At 45.5% G+C, this 24,363-nt stretch overlaps 1 protein-coding gene across 16 annotated transcripts in view; it reads left to right on the top strand.

Moving 5' to 3' along the window:
• Mmaa (metabolism of cobalamin associated A) overlaps positions 1-22,469 on the top strand; it is a 29,613-nt gene extending 7,144 nt beyond the window's left edge. For 4 of the 16 annotated variants that reach the window (NM_001389261.1, XM_087594099.1, XM_087594100.1 and 1 more), the window contains 6 exon segments: positions 7,082-7,559; positions 11,171-11,293; positions 16,224-16,394; positions 19,530-19,615; positions 21,155-21,304; positions 22,156-22,469. In NM_001389261.1, coding sequence (NP_001376190.1) covers positions 7,130-7,559; positions 11,171-11,293; positions 16,224-16,394; positions 19,530-19,615; positions 21,155-21,304; positions 22,156-22,443 — 1,248 coding nt within the window. In that variant the 5' untranslated portion in view covers positions 7,082-7,129 and the 3' untranslated portion in view covers positions 22,444-22,469. 16 annotated transcript variants of the gene reach the window in all.
• The last annotated feature ends 1,894 nt before the right edge of the window (positions 22,470-24,363 follow it).

The following is a 24,363-nucleotide window of genomic DNA, read 5'->3' on the forward strand; positions in this document are numbered from 1 at the left end:
AAGGACAATATCTGACAACCCCCAGCCTCCACACACATGACATATATATGCCTGGCCATACCCATGCACACAAACATGTCCCCCAACATACAAAGTAAAAAAAAAATAAAAATTGAAGTTATTTTTATCTATTGTATCTACCTATCTATCTGTCTACCTGTCTGTCTGTCTATCTTCTGGTCATACCTCAAACCTCACCTCCCAGTCTTCAGCTTTCTGTAGCTCAAGGTAGACCTTTACCTGAGCCTTAATATCTTGTATCCCCATCTTGTATGAAAACAGCTCCTTCAGAATTCAAACGGAGTTTGTCTGAGCATCACTGTACTTGGTCCACCCATCATCTCCTTGACAGTTACAATGGTTCCCTCACTGTTTTCTTACCTCGTTCTACATCTCACTCCCTGATATCTACTTTGGAATTTTACATGAAGTAGCCAGAAATCCTAAAAAACAAAACAAAACAAAAAAAACAAAACAAAACCAAAAAACAAACAGTAATGGGCTGGATGGAGAGGTGGCTCAGCAGTTAAGAACACTGGCTGCTCTTCCAGAGGCCCTGCATTCAATTTCACATACCCGTGTGGTGGCTCACAACCATCTGTCATGGAATCTGATTCCCTCTTCTGGTGTGCATGAAAACAAAGCACTCATATACATAGGATGGATAGATAGATAGATAGATAGATAGATAGATAGATAGATAGATAGATAGATAAGCATGGTAAGTTCTTTGTCCTGGCTTCTCATCTCATGCATTTAGTATACTCATCTGTCTGTAAAGTCCGTGTTCATCCTGTCTTTAACTATACTTTCCTTGTGGCTCATCCAGATCCAGCCACAGTGACTGACTGACTGACTGACTGACTGACTGACTGACTGACTGACAGTATGTTGGTTTTCTCCTAAGACCAGAAACTTTACAATGGCAGCAACACTTTGTTGTTACTGTCATATTCTCCGAGCTGGACCGGTGCATGGCACATAGCAAATGCTCAAACATTTATTGGATGAATGCTTCATAATCTACTTGGTTTGGGTTCTCCTCTCCCCTCAATGTTACTTTGGGTTTGTTTGGTAACCATGGTAAGATCTTTTAATACAAAATGACATATTTTAAATAGTTGTAATTTGCTTTTAGACAGCATGTGACACTATCTTTTCTTAGGATGGTAGGACTACACTTGATAATGAGATCGTTCTGTGGTGTGAAGGTGTTTTCCTCTGCTCACTGGCCTCTCCATTTCACCTTAATATTCTCACACACTCTGGAAGATAGGCAGTTACAAATCTCTATTTCTCTTTTAGCCACACGACAGCTCTTTTGAAGTAACATACTTTGTTAAGAAGTAGTGTCAGAGCCAAAAGTCTTGGATTTTAGTTCTGCCTCTGTGACTACAGACACTAAATGAATTGATTTCTCCTTTGGTTAAATGAGACCAACAACTGTCATTCTACTGTCTTCATGGAACTGGAGAATAATAGAAAGTGTTTGAAGATGGTTTATAAACTCTAAAGTGCTAGAAAAGTGGAGAAGTAAGTTCAGATCAGCTATATCTTTTCTCTGTGGTTGATTATTTTTAAGTAACTACAGCATACCAGATGTGTCAGCTTTGTGGAGTCTGATGGGCAGGAAGCTCTTTAATCTGGTTCTGTTTTCCATCCCTTAATGCCATACCCAAGTCTGTGTTCTCCACTTTGTTTCCTTGCTAGGGACCCTGACTCAGGTTTCTTACTCTGGGCTCTGCTGCTAGAGTCTCTCACCACTCCTCAGTTCTCACGGCGCTTCTGCGTGTATAGACTGCTGTATACTGCTGCTGCTAAGACTGCTGTATACTGCTGCTGCTAAGACTGCTGTATACTGCTGCTGCTAAGACTGCTGTATACTGCTGCTGCTAAGACTGCTGTATACTGCTGCTGCTAAGACTGCTGTATACTGCTGCTGCTAAGACTGCTGTATACTGCTGCTGCTAAGACTGCTATTAACTGCTGTTCCTGCTGCTGCTCCTGCTCCTGCTGCTGCTGCTCAGATTGTACCACCTCTGTAAGAGTCTCTGTCATTTGCCCATGACAGCAGACAAAAGGGTATTTTGGGCCTTGGTTTTTGTCCTGGTTTAAACCTCATATCTTGTCACTAGTTCTGTATATTCAAGTCTCCTGCCTTCACTGGCTTTCCCAATCTAATATGGCAAGAACTAGACCAAGTACCTACACTGAATTTACACATTTAAGGCCTCAGCCTGGAAAACCTGCCCCATCCTTTAGCGGTTTTTTATTCTTTCAGACTTAGTCCTGGCATTGTCACCCCAGGGACTTGAATTCCTCAGTGAGAGTTGCTCCTGTGATGTTGACTTTTCCCTTAGCACTTTGTGCTTTGGGCTGTTTGCTGTTTTGTTTGGACACAGAGCGTCTTATTCTGTGAGCTCTTGACGTACTAAGGCTACACCACTGAAGAAAACGAAGCGTTTTTTCTTAGGAAGGTGCAGTGGATTGAATAGGAATCTCCACAGGATATGTCTACATCCCAAACCCTAAACCTGGAAATGTGACCCTACTTGGAAGAGCAGTCTTTTTGTTGGAATTTAGCAATTACTTCCAACATTACAATAATTTGTTAGAACTGCTTGAGGAACTAAGTAGAAGATCAAAACTGATGGCTGTGTATCTGTCACTGTTCTCGTCACTAACCGAATGCCTGAAACAATTGGTGTATGGGAGGAAAGCCTTATTTTGCCTCATTGTCCCAGGTGGTTTCAGCACGTTATGGTGAGGAAGACACAGTGACTGGAACAGATGGTGGGCTCCTCATGTCACTCAGACATGCCAAAGGTCAGAGCTTGGGGCCAGAAGCAAAGAGAACCAACCGTCAAAGCTTCTCCCATAGCAAGCCACTGTTGTCTTAAAGGTTCTACAACTTCTTAAAATCGTCAGCAGTTGGGGACCAAGTGATTCCACACAGGAGCCAAAAGGACCAGGTCAGAGTTAGGCTGGAGCAGCGGGAACACCTGGCACTATTTCTGTCACCATCCATGTTATTCCAATGACCTGGGGACAACATGTTCTCAGGAAAGAGTGGCTTAATAAAAACAGATTCTTAGACTCAAGGAAAGGTCATCCACAGACAGCCCTACCCAAGGATCCATCCCATATACTGTCACCAAACCCAGACAATATTGTGGATGCTAAAAAGTATAGGCCGACAGGAGCCTGATATAGCCATCTCCTGAGAGAATCTTCCAGAGACTGACAAATACAGAGGCAGATACTCACAGCCAACCATTGAACTGAGAACGGGGTCCCTAATGGAGAAGTTAGAGAAAGGACTGAAGGAGCTGAAGGGGTTTTCAACCCCATATCAACCAACCAGACCCCCCAGAGCCCCCAGAGACTAAACCACCAACCAAAGAGTACACATGGAGGGATTCATGGCTCCATCCACATATGTAGCAGAGGATGGCCTTGTCGGGCATCAGTGAGAGGAGAGGCCCTTGGGCCTATGAAGGCTCAATTCCCCCATGTAGGGGAAAGCCAGGGTGGGGAGATGGGAGGGAATGGGTGGGGGCACACTCTCATAGAGGTAGGGGGCTGGGGGGAAGGGATAGGAGGACTCCAGAGGAGAAATTGGGAAAGGGAATAACATTTGAAATGTAAAGAAAATATCCAATTTTTTTTTTAAATGCATGGTTCTTACCAGTGAATTCTTCATCTGGTTGTACTGGTAGTAGTGTTGATTAGATTGTACTTACAGGTATACTGAAAGAAGCCTTAGAAGACAGATTCCCCTTATTTATTCAAAAGATTTATTTAAAAAAAATATGAGTCTGGTGTGCTGGTGCCCACATTTAATCCCAGCACTTTTGAAAGGCAGAGGCAGATGGGTCTCTGAGTGAGACCAACCTTGTCTACAGTGTGAGTTTCAGGGTAGCTAGGGCTGCACAGAGAACTCCTGCCCCAAAAATATACAAACAAAAATATTTTATTAGCATGGGTGTTTTGCTGGCATGAATGCCTGTGTACTTGTATGCAGGGCTCTCAGAGGTTAGAAGAGGGTGCCTGAACCTGGAACAGGGGTTCAGACACTTGTGGTCTGCCATGTGGGTGCAATCCAGGTCATCTGGAAGAGCAGCCAGTGCTCTTAACTGCCGAGCCACCTCTCTAACTCCTAAAATATTTTTTATTTTTTAATTCCATATTGTGTGTGTATGTGTAAGTGACTGCAGGTGCCCATAGAGACCAGAAGAGGGCATCAGAATCCCGGTAGCTGGAAGTCGAGTAGTAGTGAGTGCCTGGCATGGGTGCTAGGAATGAAACTTGGGTCCTCTGTACGAGCTTATGTGCCCTTAAGCACAGAGTCATTGTTCTGGCTCCTACCTTCTTGTTGTTTGAAGTATGTGCAGGGTAGTAATGAATGTTTAATATTTTTTTACACACTTTTAAAAATTGTCCTTTTATCACAGTATTTTCTGTGAGACTGTCTCCTAGAAGACTCAGAAGTTACACACATAGTCTCACCAACAAGACTGCCTAAACATGAGCTGAGCAAGGACAGTAAGAGACACCCTGAAGTGGACAGCCAAGTCCACACGGCCTCAACCCTATGGAAAGAATTGCACAATTAAGGAAGGCTGAGAGAGGGAGAAATAGCCTTCCCCAGGGAAGAGGACACCAATCAGTTATCCAAAACCAAATGGTCTACCCTCAAAACATACACACAAATAACATAATAGACTGAGCAGGTTATATTTAGGAATATATATGTATATACATATATGCATGTAACAATTAATGGAAAGATGCCATGGACTTAAAAGAGAGCAAGGAGGAATATATGCAACAGTTTGAAATGAGGAAAGGGAAGAGGGAAATGATGTAATTATCTAAAAAATAATTGTCCTTTTAGAAAAGGTTAATGTTATATAAACAGAAGTTATAATATCTTTGTATTAGATTTCTTTAGAGTAATAGAACTTATGAAATGAATAGAATGACTCTGTCTTTATATATGTATATATGTAGGTATATCTATGCCTATATGTGCCTAAATCATATATATGGTTTGTTAGAATGGCCTACAGGCTGTAGTTCAGGTAATCCAGCAGTCCATGAGGCTGGATGTCTTAGCTGGTCTTGAGTCCACACTGGACTCGGTAGAGGTAGGCTCTAACACCAGTGCAGGAATGGGGCTGCAGCAGCTGTAGTCAAATAGACAACCAAGGACAGGCGTCACAACCTTCTTCAAAACAGAAAAAAGATTGGAAGATCAGAGCAGGTCTAAGCCTACAAGTGAAAAGCTAACCCATTTCTTTACTCCTAATAGAATGTTATTACTAACGAAAATCATTTAGAGAAAGTGTCTTGGAGCAATAAAGTAACTTAGTGTGCCACAAAGTATAGGGAAACCAATATTTAGCTGGGCAGGCTCTGTATACCTGTAAATGCCAGCTCACCCCTAAAAATTGGGTGTGTGATTGAGCATCAGTGTCTGACAAGCTGATAAATCTAATGCTGTCTACCACGGGCTTCCTGCAGGAATCAAGTTATCTAATCCTCACAAGCACCCTGCTTTATCTGTTCTTTTTACTCCTCCAGAGAACATTGCAGCACAGAATGCTTAAGTAACTTGCCCAGAGTCATGACACCAAAAGCGAGGGCCTATGGCTGGTAACTTTTGTCCCATTCTGACTTAACATATTTAATACAGTGGGAATTTGTGTGAGTAAATCTGAAAGGGCTCTCTACCAGTTCTGTGGTAGTTCAGACCTGAGTGTACTTACCTACAGAGGCTGCTGTGGGGCTGGGAAGAGGCATCTGAATAAACACGGGTGCTTCTGAACATCTCTGATACACTGGTCTGGTCACTCCCCGGCCTACGCGATTTACTTCACATTAAGGCTTATTGTTGTTGATTGTGTGCTTATGTCAGAGTATTCAGGGCGCCTCTCTGAGTGCATGCATGTACCTAAACCTGCCCCTCAAGTGCTGCACTGCTAATCACACTTCTTATGCAGAGAATGAATAAGAGACCAGGGGCAGAGGGAAGCTTCTGAAAGAGTCTTTTGTGCATGCCTCAGAATCGGGTATGTTGACCTGAAGAAATCCTTAAGATGAATGCAAGAAAAAACATGGCAGGAAATATCTACTCTAATGAGGTTTTGTATATTATTTTTTACATTTGCTATTTATTCTTATGCGTGTGTGGACACACACACTCACTCACACACTCATGAGCATCCCACAGGTGGATAACTATTGGAAGTCAGTTCTTTCTGGTGTGGGTCCTAGGAATGGAATTCTGGTTGTTAGGCATATGTAGCAACACTTTTTAAAAAGACCTTGTGTTGGTTTTGTTTACAGGGCAGTTTTGATGTAAATTCTGTCTTACAATGAAGTAGTTTCGCGTTCTTAGTGCTCGCTGTGGCTAAGGGAGTCCTCTCTACAGTTTAGTGTCTTGAGTTAGGCTTCTGTTGCTGAGATAAAGCACCACATGGAGCTCAGGAGGGAAAGCTTTATTACGATTACGAGTCAGAAAGTCCATCAAGGGCAGTCAGGGCAGGACCTAAAGCCAGTAGCCTGAAGTGAAGCTGAGACCATGGAGGAATGCTGGTTTCTGGTTTTCTCAGTCTTCCAGTTGGAGTCCTGGAGGATTCCTGGAGAGCTGCTGGTCTTCAGTCTACATTCAAACCCTGAAGAAGTTGGCTCTAATATTGACCATTCTAGCACAGTAGCAGGGTAGATGAACTTGTCAGTGGGAATGAGGGCAAGCAGGCAAAACACAAAGTTTTCTTTTTCCGTGTCTGTGTGGGCTGCCACCAGAAAGTGTGGCCCAGGTTTAGGGTGGGTCTTCCTCTTCAGAGAAACTGATTAGGAAATCTCTCCCAGTAGTGCTCAGCAGCTCAGGTTCTAGTTGTTTCCAGATGGAGTCACGCTGACAACCGAAATTAGTCATCATGTATATTATCACGAACCCTGATTATTCATGTCTTAGAATGCAGGAAAAAGTGTGCAGTGATGCTGTGGTCTCTCAGTTTTACTACTTCAGTGTTTTAATTGTCTGTTGATCTCAAAAATATTTCCTTCCTTCTAGGCCATTCATAAATCACACTAAGTCAGAAAGGATCCAGTTACAGACAAAATGACTATTCCCACGCTGCTGCTTTCTCCTTACCGGCGTTTACTAACCCGCCTCTCGAGAGTACCTTCCCCACAGCTCCTTCATTCAAGTCTTCCTACACTGCACCCCCCAGATGCTCTGCCGAACTCTTTTGGACACCATTGTAGTAAGAGGGTGCTACTGTCTGACGGCTTCAGGAGAACATTATGTATCCGGGCAACCTTGAAGGACCACACAGAAGGACTTTCTGATAAAGAACAAAGATTTGTGGATAGACTTTATATGGGTTTAGTTCAAGGGCAGAGAGCTTGCCTAGCAGAGGCCATAACTCTCGTGGAATCGACTCACACCAGGAAGAAGGAGCTGGCTCAGGTGCTTCTCCAGAGAGTCTTAGCCCACCAGCGAGAACGGGAGCTGCAGAACCACGGAAAGCCCTTCACATTTCGAGTAGGTCGGTTTTCTCTTTCTGCTGTGCAGGAAATGGTTTTCTAAATTCTTCTTTTAAAATACATCCAAGAGGTATGAGATAAAATTGAGATTTCTTTCCTTGATATTTGGATGAAATATAAATGCTGTTTTTTATATCATAAAAATTAACATGACCATTTGAAGCAAGCCTGTGTACTCAGGAAGAGTAAGAATCTTGCTGTGGATTCCAGAACCCAACTATACTGGATGACTGTTGATCAGGGCACTCTCTTTTGACCGTCTTCTGGTTTGCACCCTAACCATGCCTAGTTACCTTCGTCACGTTGGAAGTCTGTGTCTTGGCTGCTTCGTTGGCCTTTTGGTACTCAGGTCTTCCTTCTCTATGTTTTCTTTAGTCTTGCTATCTCACACAGGCCAACTTTACTGTCCATCCTCCTGCCTCAGCCTCTTGAATTCGAGGATTCCAAGCATTTCCTATGATTCTAGCCTCTTACTTCACTGAGATATTTTTTATATTTTTATTTATTCTTTGTGAGTTTCACATCATACACCCCAGTCCCTCTCATCACCTGTCTCCTCATTTCCCCCAAAATAAAACACACACACACACACACACACACACACACACACACACACACACACACACACACGTGTCCCACAGTGTATCCCTCTGTCCACACATCTTCACTTGCAATGAGTCACTGGTCTGGTTCAAGATTTCTAGCTTCTGTGACACCATCAATACTGGATCCTCCTCAGGACTCCTGCTGGTTATCCTGTTGTTGCCCCATGCCATGGAGTTCCTGCAGCCTTGGATCAGCAGGCCTGGCCCTTTCATGTGCCCCAACCATTCACAATGATATGGGGTAGGCCGATCACAGCCCTGAACCTGGGCCTGGGTGGTAGCTAATTTTGTCAGCCCACTGGCTCTCCTCTATCTGCACCACCAGGGCAAGGTCTCCAGTACGTCTCCAGCTGGCCACCCAAGGCCACCTTTGACTGGAGGCAGAGTCAACTCTTGCTCTCATGCACTCAGGGCCAGTTCACCCATACCCACGCCTCCACAGCCTGCTTCACTGTACTACCCAGTCAAGGTGACAGGCCTACTCTCCCCAGTGCTGTAACCTGTGGTGGATTGGCTTGCCTGTGTTTTTGCCATCAGGAGCAGATCCATGCCGTTGCACAATTGCACAGGCAAAGTGCAGGGCCTGCTCTCTTGAGCTCTTGACCCTGTGGACAGCTTTCCTGATGACTTGAAGTGGCAGGGAGGGTGGGGGCATCATGTCTACACCAGTGCCACCCTATGGCAGATGATTGGTAGGGTCAGCTTTCCCAACACTCACTCCCTTGGGGCCACCTTACCCCCACCCACACACCCCCACCAGGGCCAGCTCCACTGTGCTGCCTGGGTAAGGTGCAGGGCCCTCCTTCCCGGGTGCTGCCTCAGGTGAGAAATGGGATCAGCTCTGTAGGTAGCAGGTCTTCCTCCTCCCAAGCTGTGCTGCCTGGCTTTGATTGGATTTGGTTTTTAGAAGTCCTAGGCATCAAACAGCGTTGGCCACCAAGCCAGGCACCAAGCTAGGATTCACAAAGGACTGCCATCTACTCTACCCACTGCTATTAGAGCAACACCACTAATAAGTTGTCTCTGCTCATTGGCTGGGGATGGGAGAGGTACTTGTTATTAAGTTTCTAGGGGTAGCTCTCAGCCCAGCCATCTCCATTCTGTGAGTTTAAAGGAGAGACACCATTTCCTCTCTGTACTTAAATGTTCATTTGACTTGGTGGATGGTTTGGCTTTGTGCTGAGATTGTCAGTAAACTTACTCTATTTTTGAAACCATACAATGTTGAGTAATTTAGATATATTTTTGAGCAGCAGGAGTTAAGGTTTGGGTAGACAGAGTGTCCCGTGACAGTGAAACAGGTGCTTTGAACCAACTCTCCTGCTGAAATCAGCTTGAGATGGTGGAATAGTGGGGGAACTTTGTGGTTACTGAGTAGATATGTATAAACATTGACATTATACTGGACTTTGTAGCATAGTGTATTGATAACACAGAGACTCAAACCTCCTAGGCATGGATATGAATGCTTTAAAGATGGTTTTCACAAATCGGTCTCCAACCAATCTCTGTAGTTGTCCATGCATTTCACAGCCCTCCTCCACCCAAAAGGAGGGATTCCGATCTTGAGAGTAGTACACTGGGTCTAGTGTTTTTATGTGTTGTAGAGAAAACCAGCATGACAGATTGTCTACTTATGCTTGGCGTTAGAGAAGCCTTGAAGAGACAAGAATCCCAGGGTATGTGTTTGCTTAGCAGCTCACACATACCTTCTCAGGGCTTTCTGGGTAGTCTACCCTGATCTTAGGCCAGATTAACTCTTATTTTCAGTTATTTTATTATCATAAATAAGAGTAACACAGGTACATTCAGCATCTGTAAAGGTGCCTGAGATGGATCCTGCCGTGAGTAGTAAGGACCTAGGCCTGCCATACACCACATATACCCTTGAAGATTGCTAAAAGCCTGCTTTTGATATCCTTTATTCACCAGGAACAGCTCTCGTGCCCTGCAGTGTATGTGACACACTGTACTAAACATAATCTCATCTGACTCTTAAAACAGCCTGCAGAGATCCATACAGTTGCAGTAGCTGCTGTCCTGAGGAGACACTAGGCTGAGGCACCAGGGCAGGGGAGGCGCACAGGACACACCACAGATCCAAGATGTGTAAGGGTCTCACAGGATGAGGTGCCCTGATAGCCAGGGCTTGCCCTTACCTGGCATGATGGACGACTCTCTAATAGATGCTTCTCTGCCATTCTGAACACAGTGGGTTTTGTTTTTTGTTTTTTTTTTTTCAGATTTTCTTTTATTAGATGTTTTCTTAAGTTTTGAGTAAGAAGAAAAATATCTGTACAGAAAATTACTTTCTCAGTCACTGGCAATTTCTGGAGTAAAGGATTGTTTTTCCAGTAGGCAGAAGCAGAAGTGGGGTGGGTGGAATAATTACCTACCATGATGAGAGGAGGACAGATGTAGAAACTGCACAGTCTGCCACACAAGCAATAACGTATGTTCCCAAAGACCTGCACCACGGGGAAAGGGCAAGCCACATGAACGCACAGAGCTTTGGAACCTTTCCTCTGTCTCACTGTTACTCAGGAATTAGATAGAGGTAAGATTTTTCACTTACACTTTAAGGCATGTTAAAATATGTCAGTTATGATTTTCATAGACTAGATGAAACTACTCATGGTGCTGATTTTATTTATGGGAGACCTGTAAGTCACTGAAGGTACGGCAGCTAGGCCCCACTCCACAGACTTCCAAACAGCCATTCCCAGCCCCTCGAAGCACGGCAGTGTCTAGGCTGTACCTTACAAGAACCAAAGCCGAAGATCAGGCCACATAACCCCTCAATCCCAGGCCACCCCAAGGAAACCCTATAAAAAGCCTGCCTCCTGTTCAGTTCTTTGCTCCCTGCCCAATCAGAGATCCTGTTTTCCCTCCTAATGAATCTCTTGTGTGAGGTTCATTGTGTGGTATGACTCTGTGGTAGTCCTTGGCTCCCAAATGCCAGGATGCCTTTTCATCTAAGCGGTCACACGGATCTCTTTCTGCTATAGGATTGTCTGGACCGCCTGGTGCAGGAAAATCAACCTTCATAGAATGTTTTGGGAAAATGCTGACTGAACGAGGGCACAGATTATCTGTGCTAGCCGTGGACCCGTCTTCCTGCACCAGTGGTGGTAAGTATAGCTGGCCTTTGTTAACTGGACCGCTAATGGGGGCTTGGTTACAGGTTAGTGGGAAATGCTAGGTGGGTGGCCTCTAACTGCCAGCTGAGTTTGTTCATGAAAGGTGTCATCTCTGTTCTGCAGAGTGGCCTAGAGACTCTGAGACTTGCTTAGGAAGTGCTGTACTCCACAGAGGAGGTCAGCTTCTGAGTAGCTCAGTGGTTACTCAGGCAGGGTGAGAGGGACCAGAAGATGAGGCAGACCAAAGGGAGTATGTTAGCCTTTTGGTGATCATGCAGACTTTGTTTCTGCAGTGGTCTCTACTTCTCTACATTATCTTCATGGTGTTGTAGCATCTCTTCAGTTAATCCTGAGGGAAAAGAACAAGTGTTTATAGCTTGTCATCTGTCTATGTCCAGTGACAAAGCTCTTGAAGGGCTCTGCAACCTACTGCTGTTCCCCACAGCACTCAAGAGCAAGCACACAGTGCACTACAGTGCTCAGCACTTACTTGCTGGTGTGAGGTCATGCATTCACTCCACACTTAATTTGCAGCTCATCAGAGATAAAGTGAATGTCAACTCAGCTCCCTCAGGACCATTTTAAAGCATACAAAGCCTGTGCTGTAACTACTCTCCTTGAGGTAAGCTGCTCAGATTACTGCTCTGCATTGGCTGGCACTGGGTGCCTGCCGTAGGTGAGGCACCAGCACAGGGCCTGTGCTTTAGGGTGACTGACACATTGCTCCCAGTCCGGCCCGGTTCATGTCCTCCGAGGGAAACAGGCAGCTTTAGCAGTCACACTTCCATCTGGCCTCTGAGGGCTACCTACTTGGTATTTAGTGAAAGTGTTTGGTTTTCATGCTGTGGTGTTCTTCAGAAAGTAATCATACTTGAAAGACCTAAGGTCGGGAGAGAAGCAGATGACAATTTTTAATTACCCTTTACTGAGAAATATAGCTCAAAGCAGTCAAAGGATTTGGTTCACTGTAATAGAAAGTTTAACTGTAAATGAAATTATACTCAAGTTCTGAGATTAAATCCTGGTCACTCTGTTGTCTAGGTTATTTACTGTTTAAGAACTTGGCTAAGTGAGCCTGGCACTCGCCTTTAGTCCCAGCACTCAGCAGGCAGAAGCAGGTGATCTCTGAGTTTGAGGCCCACTTGGTCCACAGAGCAAGTTCCAGGACAGCCAGACTACACAGAGAAACCGTGTCTTGAGAAACCAAACCAACCAACCAAACAAACAAAGGAACTTTGCTAAATGGAAATTAATGAAGGGTTTTCATAAATGATTCTAATTTTCATACATGCAAGAAGGCCACTTCTTCATGGTCTAGAGTATTTTCATAGAAAAACAGAACAGTGCCTTGAAATAGTAATTAATTACAGAACTGATGTTACATCCTGTGATTAAAGCTGCATAGCACATAGCTAGGTGGCTCCTAACCCTTCTTTTCTGTGTGTATGTGTATGCATGAATGTGTGTAAGGGACACATGTGAGTGACGGTCAGAGGTCAGCCTCAGTGTCATTCCTTGGGTGATGCCCATCTTGTTTTTGAGACAGAATCTGTCTTGGCACCCACCAAGTAGGCTCTGGTGACTGGTAGTGAGCTCCAAGAGTCCACATCTTTGCCTTCCGAGTGCTAGGATTACAAACCTGTACCACCAGGCCTGGTTTCTTTTTTCTTTTTTTTTTTTTTTTATTAACTTGAGTATTTCTTATATACATTTCAAGTGTTATTCCCTTTCCCGGTTTCCGGGCAAACATCCCCCTCCCCCCTCCCCTTCCTTATGGGTGTTCCCCTCCCAACCCTCCCCCCATTGCCGCCCTCCCCCCATAGTCTAGTTCACTGGGGGTTCAGTCTTAGCAGGACCCAGGGCTTCCCCTTCCACTGGTGCTCTTACTAGGATATTCATTGCTACCTATGGGGTCAGAGTCCAGGGTCAGTCTTTAGGTAGTGGCTTAGTTTCTTATATGAGTGCTGGGGTCACACTCATTTCCTTGTGCTTGAAAGACAGCACTTTACTGACTAAGTTGTGGTTTCTAACCTTTTCAAACTGAACGCAAAGGGTCCTATTCTTAGGGTTCTAAAAAAGTATCTGTAATTCAAGAGAAAAAAAATGCAGATAAATAGAATGTTATAAATGTGAATCCCTAGTCTGTGTAAATATTAATTCATCTATTCATTTATTGGTCTGCCCTTGTACTTTAGAGTCATAAGCATTCCTGTGATATAGCATCAAGACCACCCTGGGCCCACAGCTAACATTTGGGGTTCACTGAAAGGACAGTTATATGGGAGAATAAGTTGCTAATGCTGTGTTAAGTTTGCTGTCTTGCAAGCACAAGGAAATGAGTTTGACCATAGCACTCGTAAGAAAACCAGGCCTGGTGGCACACACTTGTAATCCATAGGGTAATACATAGATAGAATAGATTTTGCACTTCTGCAGGGATGATTTCTACAGAAAATTCTTTAGGAAAGGTTTTATGTGAAATTAATAAGGAAGTTGAAGTATATGGTAGGCATGTGCCCTAGAATTAGTACCTGCTAGAAGGTTCTAATGTGGAATAATAAAGGAAAAGGGTATACCTTTAAGGAACTCAGTCTTCACCATCTCGTGGTAGGGAAAAGCCCTTAGGTGAATGTAACTGTTCAGGTAAGACTGTCCCCATTCCTTGTATGTAATGATATGGCAGAAGGTAATTAGTAGGATGGAGAGATAGTTCCGTGGTTAAGAGCACTGACTGTTCCCACAGAGGACCCAGTTCAGTTCTCAGCATCTACACTGAGTAGCTTACAATCACCTAGAACACTAGTTCCAGGAAGTTATAAGGCCAGCATCGCCAACTTCTAAGGGCACCTGCACTTAGGCTCACACACACACACACACACACACACACACACACACACACACACACACACTTAAAAATAATAAAAGCAGGGGCTGGGGATTTAGCTCAGTGGTAGAGCGCTTACCTAGGAAGCGCAAGGCCCTGGGTTCAGTCCCCAGCTCCGAAAAAAAAGAACCAAAAAAATAAATAAATAAATAAAAGCAAATATATTTTTAATTACAAAAAAGAAGAAGGTAATAGTGGTTCAAGGGCTTAATTCTTTGAGAATTTCAAATATTACTGTTTGCTCAAATACTACAATTAATTAATTAATTAGTCCACTGCGTATCAGTGCAGCTTCTGCGATAACCACTTTGTTTAGCATTCAGTGTACAGCGTCTTTAGGAGGAGGTCATAGGCAGGGGACGTGAGCTGTTGCTAGAGCACATTTTCTCAGCTGTGGCATTGCTGACGTTTGCTGACACTGTTGGCGGGTCTTTGTTGGTGGGCCTGGTTCGTGGATGTGGTCACTGTCCTATGAATTAAGGTTTGCTTAGCTGAATCCCACCCACTTCCCGGTGGTGCAGTAGCATCCTGCCCCATTTGTGACAAGTAAAGATGTCTCAAGATACAGCAGACTCCTGTGGGGTTGGAGAGGGAACTGACCCTGGTTGGAAACCATCAGCTGAAGGAACTTAAACAAGCACTGTGAACTGGAGACGTGTTGTAGGGAAAGTCTCCATCTTCTCACTGTGCGCTCTGCTCAGTGTAGACTAAGTCCAGGTGAGGGGTGAGACGTAACAGATTGGCATAAGGCTGAGGAAAAGCCTCTGTCCAGAGAAGGCAGTGGGAGGGGAGACTGTTCTTGGTAATGAGGGAAAGGAGAGGGTCGTCAAAGTTTTCTCACATCCTACAGGGTGCCGGCAAATTGTGGAACAGTTGCTGTGTACCATACAGACTTCAGCAAAGGCTGTGTCATGAGAAAGTTCCAGAAAGACTCAGAAGGAAAAGACTTTAGTGTGTCTAAGATAGATATGGTCTGTTTTGATACCAGGTTTGAAGCACACATTAGATTCCTGCATAATGGCATTTGAACGTCATCACTACTTATTCCATTTATGTAGGAGAGGAGGGGTTCAGGAAGGTAAATGAAGTAGCCAGGACCCTGATTTGACATCTTGTGAATTAGTGACAAGAGGACATACCAGGTGTCCTGGCAGGACACCAGCAAATACACAGGCACACCAATGTGGGGAGAGCCATGAAGAGGCACAGTTCTGGGCCAGAGGGTTCGTTTAGGACTGCAAGGCTGACACTGGTCAAGGAAGGTAAGGTAGGGTTGTTGCCTGGGGCTTGGGGGGCTTAGATTTGAACCCCCAGTCAATTCAAGGAGGCCATGTTGGCATCCCGGAGCTTGGACTGCTCCCATGGTTACTGCAGTGTGAGCACAGACAGTGATCTAGAGAACTCAGCATCCCATGGCTACTGTAGTATAAGGACAGACAGTGATCTAGAGAACTCAGCATCCCATGGCTACTGTAGTATAAGGACAGACAGTGATCTAGAGAACTCAGCATCCCATGGCTACTGTAGTATAAGGACAGACAGTGATCTAGAGAACTCAGCATCCCATGGCTACTGTAGTATAAGGACAGACAGTGATCTAGAGAACTCAGCATCCCATGGCTACTACAGTATAAGGACAGACAGTGATCTAGAGAACTCAGCATCCCATGGCTACTACAGTATAAGGACAGACAGTGATCTAGAGAACTCAGCATCCCATGGCTACTGTAGTATAAGGACAGACAGTGATCTAGAGAACTCAGCATCCCATGGCTACTGTAGTATAAGGACAGACAGTGATCTAGAGAACTCATCATCCCATGGCTACTGTAGTATAAGGACAGACAGTGATCTAGAGAACTCAGCATCCCATGGTTGCTGCAGTGTGAGCACAGGCAGTGATCTAGAGAACTCAGCAATATTCAGTGCATCTGAGGCCCAGGAAGAAATGCTGTGCACCAGATCATTTTGCAATTTGCTGATTGGTAAGTAGCCCACACAACTGTTCATGACTACAATATAACTGTGTGTTTTTAGGGTCCCTCTTAGGTGATAAAACACGGATGACTGAACTGTCAAGAGACATGAATGCATACATCAGGCCATCTCCTACCAGTGGGACTCTAGGAGGGGTGACAAGGACCACAAATGAAGCCATTGTGCTGTGTGAAGGAGGAGGCTATGACATCATTCTTATTGAAACTGTAGGTGAGTGTAAGACTATTTCATAAGAATAGTGTACTTTTATAATGAATGCTATTTATAGATGAATAACAGCTGACTTCACTTAGTTCATCCAGCAGATATGAAGTATAATTACGTACAAGATATTGCCCATAGACAATGTGAGTACACGGGTTTTGCTCCCTACCCACGATAAAAAAGGTGGCAGCGAGCTCTGTGTCTGCACAGCTGATATCTGAGCTGACATGTTCTCTGTGCCCGAGGAGAGTAAGCCCTTGGACGACCTTGGGAAGCAAATCCCAGCCTCACAGCACACATGGGATCATGGTGCTGGCTATTTCCTCTGTAGCACATAGTTATGTGCAGTGAGAACATCACAGGAAGCCTCAGCACTTCACGCTCTTGTGGAGAGAGAACCTCTTGGTTTACTTTGTGATGAATGTATATGACAGAACCCAAACCAGTGTTTGGGGGAATCAGCGAAGACTTCCTGGAGGAGGGAGGCTGGGATTTAATGGTGGGGATAACACGTGACTCATTCAAGAGACGTGCAGCTTGCTCAGGCCACTCAGAGCACTGTGAGCAAAGAGGGGCTTGGAGCAGTGGCTGGGGTCAGGTCTTCCTTATGTGCCTGCCAAAGAGTTTTCATCTTCTCTGAAAGGAGTGGGAAGCTAGAACAAGGGAAGCCACAGATGCATTTGGAGGGAACCCGCAGCAGAATGAAGAATGGTCAGAAGATTCAGAGTGAAGGTAGAAGGCAGTTAGACTATGGTGTCAATCAGGTAAGGCAGGACCAGTGAGGAGGAGATGATTTCAAAAGCGTCGACAGTAAGTTGGCGGGACTTACGTAAGAAAGGAAGGAGGAAGCATGCAGAGCTATAGAGAACACTGTGGGAGACGGCAGCGAGGAGAAGGCAAAATACTACTACGAGTTCAGTCAGCAGCACGTTACTGTGACGTGCTTCTTAGGGGTCCAAGTGACATTTTTGTAGGAGACTGCAATAAATACAGATCTAACGTTTATCAACATGGCTTAGTTCTGCACTGAGTTACATTACGTGAAGGAAAGTGGTGGTAAATGGAAGATGGCCATATTGGTTTCTAGTTTTGTTGTCCTAAATGGGGCTGAGTGGCTCAGACCGCTATGTATGTGTGCCTCCTTATACCTCTGGGGGCTGACGGTCTAGCACCAGCACGGCTGTTTGCTGAGCTCTCCTCCCTCGTTTGCAGATGGCTGCATTCTCGCCGTGCCCTCACATGGGCACTCTCAGGCGTATGCAATGCACCCTGCTGTCTTTTCTCCCTGCATGGGCATCAGTGCCATTGGCTTAGCACCCCATCAGTTACAGACCCTCATGTAACTCTGAAGAGCCCCATCTCAGTCAACATTCACACTGAGGACCTGAAGACAGGCCTAACAGCCTCAGGAAGTCCACCACTTAAGAGTGAGTGGAGGAGAGTCAGAGGAGAGGGCAGTGAAAAGCCAGGCACGTTACCTCAAAGTTGTGTGATGCTGCTTGTCCTAGAGACTCAGAGGAGCAGTGACCCAGGTAAGAGGGGATTGCTGCCTTGAAAGTGAAGAAGCCCCAGGGCAGGTGCTTGAGGATGTGTATAGTTCTACACCTTCAGTCCCCAGGATGCCTCAGGCATCTCTCCATCCTTCACACTCGTCTACCTCAAGGTTGCTCATGAGTGGAGGTTGGCTGATGAAACTCTGACTGTCCCACTGGGTTTCAGGTAGAAGGAAGGAGGGGGAATAGGAAGCATAAGTGGGACACAGAAGAGGCACAGCTGCTGACATCGTCCTCCTCAGAGGACTCGCCTGCAAGCCCCATCTGCCCACCTTTACTATCACTCTCCGCTCAGCCGCCTGACAGACCACCCTGAAATGTCTGCCTGACTGGGTACACTGAAGCTCTAGGTGAGAAGAGGAAAGGAATAGATAGAAACAGGCACCGGACGTATCTGTAACAAATAGGAAGTTTCCAGGTGAGAGTTTGCGCTGGGGATGGAGATCGACACAGACACAGAGCATCAAGTAAGGTTTTCCAGAAAATTGACCACAGAGAGAAAGTGAGAAATACGGTGGTGGCTAAGTGAGGCTTCAGTGGATGGAAGGGAGCTTTCCACTTCAGTACAGCTGCTCGCAGGAAACTGCAAGTGTGTGGCCTGGCGAAGGCTGGATTGACATCTGTCCGAGAAGGGAAGTCCTCTGTGATGTGGGTGCCATGGTGACAGTACATGAAAGAAACTGAAGACACTTAGGAGATGCCTCTCTCTCTCTCTCTCTCTCTCTCTCTCTCTCTGTGTGTGTGTGTGTGTGTGTGTGTGTGTGTGTGTGTGTGTGTGTGTGTGTGTGTAACTTTTGCCTGCATGTGTATCTGTGTATTCCTGTCCCCTCCAGAGACCAGAAGAGGATGTTGAATCCCCTGGAACTAGAGTTGTGAGCTGACACTAACTAGGTGGTGTTCAGAGCAGAGCTGGCTCTGCCAAGCCAGCAGGTGCTCTCCACCACTGTGCTTTCCCTCAGGCTCCCTGCGGGATAGCTTCTATGAGACCCTTCAGTGGTGCTTGTCTGCAGTTAAGAGGTCTCTCCAAGAATGTTTAAAGAGGAGAGGAATGGGGGTTTGCAGCTTGGAATAAAGGTGAAAAGGCGTAGAGATGAAAATAGTGGCAGATGAGGTTTGAGATTAGAGTCCGTGTTTAAGCTCCTTCCAGATGATAGTCAAGAGAAAGCTTTAAGGTAGAAGGTCTCCATCCACAGCATTGGCCCAGTGAGAAATGGAAGGGTGTGTTGGCAAAGTAATCAAAGTTTATGCTAATAGCATTAGGAGGTGGAACCTTTGGGGAGGAATCAGGATTGGATAAGGTGATGACATGGGCCTCCATGATGGCATTGGTGACATTTTAAGACACAGCAGAGACACAGCATGCTCGCTCTGTCTTCCCACATGACGCTGTCTGTCTGCGTAGATGCACTTTCCTTTGCCACTGCAGATCCCCGAGCAAAGGAGCGCTCATTCTTTATCAAGTCTTGGGTGCTAAGGTATAGCACGGGGCTTTAAAGGGGCTAATGTATGACCATGAAGATGAGGAATTAAGTGAGGTAGAACAAAGTAGAAAGAACGTTGTAAATAAAGTTGTGGCTTAACTTTCCAGGTGTGGGGCAGTCGGAGTTTGCTGTTGCTGACATGGTCGATATGTTTGTTTTATTGCTGCCACCGGCAGGAGGGGATGAACTGCAGGTAAGACTGTGGGCCCTGGCCCTCCGGTAAGTATGTCTAAAAGGACAAATGTGCAGTGTGGTGTTGAAACTAGGCTGAAGGCAGTGTATGAGCAGCACCACTGCCATTGGCCAAGTACACGAGGCCCACAGGCAGCGTCTCTGAACATGTGCTTTGTTTTTTCTCAACTCACAGTGATAGAAGCCGGGACTCTGAGCTACTTATCAGACGTAAACCTTTCCCTATAAGCAGAGAAGAGGCTGGAGTAAATGGGGGGCTTTGGTCCAGAGAGAACACAGCATCATGGGTGCTTGTATAACACTTGACTCAGAAGTGATACCATTGGGTAGCATCCACACTTACACGTGCAGCACTCTCCTCCTCTGTCATTCCGTCGTTAGCCAGCCCAAGTCCTCCGCAGGGTCCCTTCACCGCAGACACCAGCTGGGTTTCCAGGCCATGGCTACCGCCGAGCTACAAAGCTGAAGGGTCCCACTTCCTCTCAGGTGCAAAAAGTTACGAGAATAACTCAAAATTCAGGAAAATTCTATAACCGTAGATTTATGATAAATGCTAGCCCAGTGAAGAAGAGACACACAGGAGGTGTGTGTGTGTGTGTGTGTGTGTGTGTGTGTGTGTATGATACTTGAACACACCACACACAGAAGTCTGTGTAAAGGTCTGGGGACTCACACCCATGATTATATGAAAAGTTTTTTGGTGGGTTTTGTGTGTGTGTGTGTGTGTGTGTGTGTGTGTGTGTGTTAGAGCCTTTCTTGGCTCTGGTGGGCTTAACCCAGGGGACTAAGGTGTTAAATAATCAATAGCCACCAGAGAGACTCAAAGCCAATGACTATGGAGTTAATAGAATAAGGACTGGGTAAGGGGTGAGCAAGTGAAAGTTGATTTTATCGAAGAAAAAGGACTCTGGAGTGGAGGGGTTGTCCCAAGAGACAGGGACCACCATGTTTAATTGTGGGACTTAAGTTGGGAAGTGGATGGAACTTGAGGTACTCTTTACTGAGACCTGTCATTCTTTGGGCACATCATGAACCAGTCAGTGAAGGCCCCACACACTTTTGTGTGTCCCCTTGGCTCAGATGGAGTCATGCTTTGTTCATCCGGTCTAAGCAAGGTGTCTCCGTTACCCTCTTTACTTTTTAACTTGCCTTACTTACTTGGTGGGCTGCTGATCAAGTCGCCTGGCTTCCTTGCGTTCAGCCTACATGACTAGCTTGTAAGCTACCATTCAGGGCTGAGCTGGGCGACTGACTCTTGTCTCCGAGAGATGCTGTGAGCTGCCTCCTGCCACCATCAGGTTTTGCCTTGATCTCTGTCTACTCAACATCTGGATAGAGCTCAACAAGTCAGTCTAAAGAGATTTTACAGATGACTTCCATAGTTCCAAGGGCTGCTGCAGTGAGGCAAGTCTTGTCAGTCATTATTCCTGGCACATGAACTCAGGAAGACAGAACAAATGACAGTCTGACTGAAGTCATGGTGACTGCTGTTGCCCTATTCTCATGCTTCTGATAAGTGTGCTTCTTCTGTTCTCTCTAGGGCATCAAACGGGGCATAATTGAGATGGCAGATTTGGTTGTTGTAACTAAATCTGATGGGGACTTGGTCGTGCCAGCCCGAAGGATCCAAGCAGAGTATGTGAGCGCACTCAAGTTGCTTCGCAGGCGCTCTGAAGTCTGGAGGCCAAAGGTCGGCTTGCACTCCTTTCTGTGCTCTGCAGTGAGTGGCCTGTGCACCTTAGAGGACATAGGTCTCAGGCTGGATGTAAAGACTACACTTTGAAAAAATATGACGAAGACAGATTTGTAGCACTGATTTTAAATAGACTCAGCCACAGAACGTCAAAAACTGGAGTGAGATGGCAGCCAGTGTAAACCATTTGGAAGTAATGGAGGTCGCTCTGAAGGAACTGTCCTTAAGGGATTGAACACTAATTGAGTGTGTTAGGATGTGGGGAGCAGAGCAAAGGTTTGCGATGTGTGACTTTCAGTCATGTTATTTTCAGTAAGTTAAGAAAATAGAGAAAAATACTGTGGGAGCAGTGCAGTCACATTGACGCTGGCGGCTTATCTGCATCTCGAGAGCAGCAAGCCCTTTGCTCCTGCTGGCTTCCCATGACTCCTGTGTTGGGGTGGCTGCTTGTCCGAGTAGGTGCTGGGCACTTGCTCAGCCTCGCCCTGATAGGACAGGGAAGGGAGCTCGTCCTTAGCATGGCTTCATCTCTGGCCCCTAGGCCTCAGGGAATCCTCCCTCTTTCCCATTGCCTCTGCTCATGCCTTGAGGCTCAAAAGTTCTCTGGGATTCCCTTGGTCATCCATCTGAGACATCCTAAGGTAAAGACTTGGGCCTTAGATTGGTGTCTTCTCTCTGCCATGCTATTATTAACCCAAGGCACACACCGAGTGTACACTAGCGTGCTGCTCCAACAGAACAATGGCGTCCCGTGTTGGTCTTTCCTCTTGTTTCCATAAATGCTAAGAATTCATTGGCAAATCACAGAATTCCGGTGACATTAACAGTTATGGTTCTGCCTTCTCCAGGTGATTCGAATTTCTGCCAGAAGTGGAGAGGGCATTACTGAGATGTGGGACATAATGAGGGAGTTTCAGCACCGAATGCTGGCCAGTGGGGAGCTGGCCGCCAAGAGACAGACACAGCACAAAGTCTGGATGTGGAATCTCATTCAGGAAAACGTCTTAGAACACTTCAAGACCCATCCCAGCATCCGAGAACAGATTCCTCTGATGGAGCGAGAGGTTCTCAGTGGAGCCCTCTCCCCAGGACGAGCAGCAGACTTATTGTTGAAAGCTTTTAAAAGCAGGCACTAATAAATTTATCCTGTGTGGTCACTTTATAGACTTTCCCTGAGTGCTGAGTATCTAAAATATCATATGCGTGTTTATACCATTACGCCTGTATCATGCCCCACTGGGAACTGCTCGTAACCTTGAAGCTGAGGGCGGTGTGGTTAGACACATAGCAGCTAGAAAATTGCTGTGTGGGACTGACTACACTGTATCCTTTCCTAGGCCCTGACATGCTGCCCTGATAAGCAATTTCTTCTCAAGACTCAAAAGTGGAGGAGCTCAGGAGAAAGAAGACCTTACTTTGAAATGGTTACATCAATTCTCTGTTCTGTGAATTGCAGGAGAAAATATAAGCCAGAATGGCCACATTTCTGAAAACTTATTTGAGGCCAGAACAACACACACCAGGTTTCTTAGAATTGAAAGTTGTGATTGGCATCTGGTGTACCAGACCTTTCTAAGAATTTCTGAAGTGGCCATTTCTACTTGTAACAAAACAGCTGGAATGATGTGAATCCAATGTTTAGACTCTACTTGGCAGGACTTAGAAGGGTTCCTCTCCATGATAGTGGAAATCGAGAATCAGCTACAGACAAGGGCCCCAAGGTCCCTAGAGACTCAAGTAGGATTAGGACAGTTCAGGGTCACTCAGTTTGAAAATTATGAAATGTTTCTGTTTCTACTTGCCTTTCCTTGGCCAATTTACTTCACATTAGATCTGTGTGTGTGTGTGTGTGTGTGTGTGTGTGTGTGTGTGTGTGTGTGTGTGTGAGTGTGTGTGATCATTGAGTATGCAGTGTGTATTCTACTGCTGTCTACTTTTTTTTTTTTTTTTTCTGAGACAGTGTCTTACTATGTGGCCCTAAGTGGCCTCGAACTCATGCTGTAGAGCGGGCCAGTCTTGAACTCAGAGATCCACCTGGCTCTGACTCCAGTACTGGGATTAAAAGTGTGCACTGCTGTGCCTGGCTTATCCACCTTTCTTTTTAAAAGACATTGTCTCAGAATCTGAAACTCAGCAATTCAGCTAGCCCTAGGGTCCCACCCTCTCTGCCCCTACGGCATTACAGTGGTGGATTATGGGTACAGACATGATGCCCAGCTTTGGTGTGGGTCCTGAGCATTATAAACTTGGACTTAGGCTTGCACAGAAAGCACTTTACAAACTGAGCTGGGTCCCCAGCTACTAGGTGTACATTTTCTTGATGCTGAAGAACAAATCAGGTCCTACAGAGGAAGCACACTACAGGGACTGGATGTTCAGGTCCTACAGAGGAAGCACACTACAGGGACTGGATGTTCAGGTCCTACAGAGGAAGCACACTGCAGGGACTGGATGTTCAGGTCCTACAGAGGAAGCACACTGCAGGGACTGGATGTTCAGGTTAGGCTTTGTGGTTAAACCAGGCCCAACCCAACTACTGTAAGCCTGAACGTGTAGCCTAATGTGTAGGCTTCAGTTTCCTGCCTGGGTTTGGCAGGTAACCTGTGGAGTTGGTAAGGATTAAATTATTGAGGAAAATGATTTCATTATCGTGGTGTCATATAGAAAATATTGCTAAAGTTGTGGATCCCTAGAGCTACATAAACCTTATTTATAATTTAAATTTCTCCATGATCTTACTACTACCATCATGCTTCGATGATATTTTATGATTGTCTTTAAAACCCCAGCTCTGCTTAATTCTTTGAATGACTTAAACTATTTGATGATAGTTACAGCTATATACATTTGCTTAAAATTATTTCTAGCTATAAAATTTCTCCCAAATAAAACACCCTTTCCGCAGTTTTATTCATACCGCATCCTGGACTCTTCAGGACATTTTACACCGTGCATCTGGCATTTCTGTTTCCAACGCTATTGGTTCCTACCTAAAACCCAGTTTCTTGAGTGCTGACAAGCACTCATTGATATTTGGTAAGATCTGTGGGTCAGCA

The sequence above is a fragment of the Rattus norvegicus genome, chromosome 19, assembly GCF_021556685.1.
Source record: "Rattus norvegicus strain SHRSP/BbbUtx chromosome 19, alternate assembly SHRSP_T2T, whole genome shotgun sequence".
Classification (NCBI taxonomy): domain Eukaryota; kingdom Metazoa; phylum Chordata; class Mammalia; order Rodentia; family Muridae; genus Rattus; species Rattus norvegicus.